General features: G+C 44.0%; 1 protein-coding gene across 4 annotated transcripts in view; it reads right to left on the bottom strand.

The window, feature by feature from the left end:
* Positions 1-172: 172 nt before the first annotated feature.
* Sirt5 (sirtuin 5) overlaps positions 173-5019 on the bottom strand; it is a 24425-nt gene continuing 19578 nt past the window's right edge. For all 4 annotated transcript variants that reach the window (XM_021180877.2, XM_021180870.2, XM_021180876.2 and 1 more), the window contains 2 exons: positions 3136-3251; positions 173-643 (listed from right to left, as the gene is read on the bottom strand). In XM_021180877.2, the coding sequence (XP_021036536.1) occupies positions 568-643; positions 3136-3251 (192 nt within the window). In that variant the 3' untranslated portion in view covers positions 173-567. The remainder of the gene's footprint in view (positions 644-3135; positions 3252-5019) is intronic.

Raw genomic sequence — 5019 nt, 5'->3', positions numbered from 1 at the left:
CCGTATTCTTTAAGGTAAGACATCCAAGGGAAGTAAGTACTGAAAAGAAAAAGAAGCCCCCAGCCAGGGCAGCTCTTGGAGGAACATCCTTATACCCTAAGTTACCAATTATAAAGTAAGCTTCTTATCTACAAAAAAAAAAAAAAAAAAAAAAATGTACAAAAAATAAATATGAGGGTTTAACTTTCAGGGTTTTAATTCTCTTTTTCTGTTTTTGCCCAAGATGCAAACATACAATCAGGATAGTTGCCTTTTAAAGCAATTTAATTACAAAATTTTCCCTTCCAGTAACTAACCAAAAAATATGAAATCCCAATTACTCATATTTCAACTCAAATCAAATAATATGGAAGGGCTTGACAGCCTCTTCCAGATCAAACACATTTGCTGCTGGTATTTTGAAACCCATCACGTAACAGATTGTCTGCTTGGGGCTTGAAGGGTGTGTCCATATTTTTCCAAAGTTCAGCTCACCATCCACAAAGCCACTTCTCCCGTTAGTGCCCTGCTTCAGCACTCCAGGATACCGTCCTGCAGGTTCTTCTCCTCTTTCCACAGAAAGGACGATTAAGAAGTCCTTTCAATTTCATGAGGAGCAAGGGCTTCTGGAAGAGTTTTCCCACAGGGTCCCGGAAAATGAAACCTAAACACAAGAAGGCATACAGCAGATTAGGAGGTGCGAGTCAGCAAAACGAATGTACAACTATAGCCAATAGCATACAGCTAATGGTGTTTTACATTTTTAATAGATTTTTTTTTTTCCTTTTGACAGGATCTCACTATGTAACCCTGGCTAGCCTGGAACTTGTTGTGTAGACCAACCAGGCTAGCCTTGAACTCACAGAGATAAGCTAGTCTCTGCCTCCCAAATGCCAGGATTAAAGGTGTGTGTGGTGGTTTGAATATTCTTGGCCCAGGGAGTGGCACTATTAGGAGGTGTGGCCATATTGGAGTAGGAGTGGCTTTGTTGGAGTAGGTGTGTCACTGTGGGCGTGGACTTTAAGACCCTCATCCTAGCTACCTGGAAGCCAGTATTCTGCTAGCAGCCTTCAGATGAAGATGTAGAACTCTCAGCTCCTCCTGCACCATGCCTGCCTGCCTGGATGCTACCATGCTCCTAACTTGATGATAATGGACTGAATCTCTGAACTTGTAAGCCAGCCCCAATTAAATGTTGTCCTTTATAAGAACTGCCTTGGTCACAGTGTCTGCTCACAGCAGGAAAACCCTAAGTAAAACAAACTGCGACTCCCCAGCTGTAAATTCTGGTTCAGGAAGTCTGGGTGTCTGTTCACAAGGGCTAGGGTGATCAGAATCTTCGGGAAGATTAAGGGGACACCAGGAAAATTATCAGAATGAGAAAAGGTGGGCTCCGATTAGCTGATTCCATCTCAAATGGAAGGCCTCTGTGCTAACCAAAAACAGCAAAGATGAAACTAATGAACATTCATTTGTGCTTCCTATATAATGTAATATATAATCATATAGACAATGAAATATATATCTATATCTATTAGAAATATATATCTATATAGATATATATTTCAAGACAAACATTTGTCCTTTTTCTTTAGAGTTCTCTTAAGTAAACTCGTAGATTAAGAGACCAATCGGTGCCCAGCTACACAGGCAGAGAAAGCCTTGCTGCCTACTTATGATGGCACAGCCAGGGGAGCACCAACTACCCCATCAAATGTGGCCACTGGGACTTAAAAGCAAGGGCTCTTCAAATAAGCGCCATTCCTCTCCACTTAGTTTTCGGGCTGATTCCTTAGACGTCTGGTCTCCACCAGGAAGCAGCACTCAGCTGCAAGTACCTTTCCTCGCCACACGCCAGTGGGTTACCTTATTAACTATCATCACCTCTCCTGGACTCTGCCCTCTGACCATCCCTGCAATCAGGTGGACCCCTTAGTGATCCCTACATTGCCCAGTGTACATCTGTCTACCTTGGGCCTTTGTGTCAGGTAGACCAGAATCTGGAAAGTTCTTTTTTCTTTTTTAAGATTTATTTATTTTATTTATATGTAAGTACACTGTAGCTGTCTTCAGACACACCAGAAGAGGGCATCTGGTCTCATTACAGATGTTTGTGAGCCACCATGTGGTTGCTGGGAATTGAACTCAGACCTCTGGAAGAGCAGTCAGTGTTCTTAACTGCTGAGCCATCTCTCCAGCTCCTGGAAAGTTCTTTCAACATATATATATATATCCTTGCTGCCTCAGCACCTCAGAAGTTGGATGACGTACCCACCACACACATTGCTTACTGCCCGCCTTGACCACCAGCATCTGATCTTCACAGGGTGGGTTTGGATTTGGGTTAGTGATCTAGCCTATCCTTGGGACTAAAGCACTGTCCGGTATACCGTGTACTTCAGTTAAGTTCTAAAGATTAGGCAACATGGTGGCCAAGAGAGCTGAGGGGTCCAAGTGCTAAAAAGCCCCAAGCAGAGCTGTGGTGGGCACATACACCATCTCTGTGTCAGCCATATGCAAATCTGACCCCTGGGGACCAGTCAGACAAAACATTGAGGGAATCAGGAAATGCCCTGTATTTACTGTAACAGCACTCACTAAAGAAAGCCAATCTGATGGGGAAATGGTGTCTGTTGCCTACATATAAAGGCCGCTAACACATCTAGTTGAAAACTACAGATGCAAGTATAAAGTCTGGAGAAGAATATATCGTGCCAATGGGAAAACCATGGAAACTCCCATGTAGCGAAACACACATTAACACCCAGTCTGCAGTTAATGCCATTTTGTTCTTTCATAAAAGTCAAGTACAAATCAAACGAAAAGTCACCAACTCTCTCTTTTTTGCCCACATTCTCCTTTCTGGTCCTCCACAGAAATCAGAACTGTACAGTCGCTGGGCCTGGTGGTGCACACCTTTAATCCCAGCACTTGGGAGACAGAGGCAGACGGATTTCTGAGTTCAAGGCCAGCCTGGTCTACAAAGTGAGTTCCAGTACAGCCAGGGCTATACAGAGAAACCCTGTCTCGAAAAACAAAAAACAAAAAACAAACCAAACCAAAACAACAACAAAAAAAAGAACTGTGCTGTCTGTTGGGATGGCATCCCCAAGCCCACCCTCCATCTCCCATTACCCAGTTCGGTTGTCCCCGTACCTGAATCTGTCGGTGGCTGGGGTGGTCTCCATGTTAAACTCAGCCACCGGGACTCCCCTGGAAGCCACCTGAGGGGCAAACATGGCAGCCGGGTAGACCACAGAGGATGTTCCCACCTACAAAGCAAGGAGACGATGGGTGACAGCGCTGGGAGGAAAGGAAACACCAGGGAAACTTGCTCAGGCAGGGCCATGTGTGAATGGAGGTGTGAGGAAGGGCACACTAGATGTCAGGAGGTACGGCGTGGAGATGCTCGAAAGGCTGTACTAGTCGGGTGCTCACCAGGAATGGGCAAGGACATGTGACACAAAGGGACAGTCACACAAATGGGCAGAGATCAAAGACATGGCCCAAAGGACATGACTCGATGGTCACGTTTCTTCTATGTTGTGTGAATGATCCACATTCTTTTTCTAAGGTGGGAAATAGTCGCTGATAACCTTTGACGTGCACACATGCCCTCCCTAGGAATGCAAAGGCCAGAACACATTTTGGAAAGCGGGTTTCCTCACTAACGACCACCCTGGCCACAGAGGCTACACACATTATGGGCTGTATGCAGTAGATACAGAATGGAAATAGACCCGCCACAAAGGCCCTCTGCTCTTAAAGACACACTAAAGAAGCTGTGAACTCTGTGGGCTCTTTCCAGTTAATTCCAGGTCCAGGGAACGTGTCCTAAGGAAACAGCCTGAGAAACACATCCCATCTTCATGTACGCATGCAACATTGCATCAAATGCCAAAATGTGTAACAGCTGTGGTAGGGTGCATGCCTGTAATTCTAGCATGTGGGAGGTAGAGGCAGGAGGATGAAGAATTCAAGTCCGGTTTTTAGCTATATAGTGATGTAATACCCTGCTGGGCTACATTAGACGCTATTCCAAAAACAGCCTGAAACAACCCAGATGTCCTGCGATAGGATTGTCTCACGATATTATCTGTGTACCAGAAAATTATGCAGTAAACTAAAAGATGTGGCAGCTTTGGATATGTTGGCATGGAATAATGCAATAGGCTAATTGAATTATTATATGAATAAAGTGATAGCAACAGAGTGTGTAAATCTGATATGATATACATATGATAGATGAATAAAGAAAATATGATATACATATGTATACATATATGTGTGTATATATATTATACATATGGAAGGGTTTAGATCAGAAGTTGCCAACTTTCTTTGCAAAAGGAGCCATACAGTTAAATTATTAGGCTCTATAAGCCATCCAGACTCTGCCGACAGGACTCAGCTCTCACACTGTGGGACAAAAGCAGCCACAGTCAATGTGTGGAAAGACACAACTATTTTAACACAACTATTCACAAAATGGTGCAAACTGAGCTAATCCAGAGGCTGCGGGTTCATTCACCCCTGCTCTAGAAGAAAAGGTCAAAATGCTACTGGAGATTATTTCCAGATGGTATTATGTGGTGATTTCTAATTTCCTTCTTAGGCTTTGATTCCTTCGTTATTTTATCAACGGCATTTAATAATGAGTGTGCATTATATTTAAAACCTAGGCCAGGGCCAGTGAGGTGGCTCAGCAGGTGGAGAAGCTTGTGGTAAAAGCCTGGCAACCCGAGTTCTGTCCTTAGAAACCATGTAAAGGGGGAAGGAGAGAACTGACTCTATGACGCTGTCCTCTGACCTCCACAAATGAACGTGGCACATTAACACACAATCATCATGCATACACATATGATGGATGAATAAAGAAAATCTGATTGTACTGGCTGGTTTTGTGTGTCAACTTGACACAGCTGGAGTTATCACAGAGAAAGGAGCTTCAGTTGAGGAAATGCCTGCATGAGATCCAGCTGTAAGGCATTTTCTCCATTAGTGATCAAGGGGGAAAGGCCCCTTGTGGGTGGGACCATC

This window comes from Mus caroli, chromosome 13 (genome assembly GCF_900094665.2).
Source record: "Mus caroli chromosome 13, CAROLI_EIJ_v1.1, whole genome shotgun sequence".
NCBI classification, from domain to species: domain Eukaryota; kingdom Metazoa; phylum Chordata; class Mammalia; order Rodentia; family Muridae; genus Mus; species Mus caroli.
Note: the sequence above shows the minus strand (reverse complement) of the source record. Positions and strands in the feature narration are given on the sequence as shown.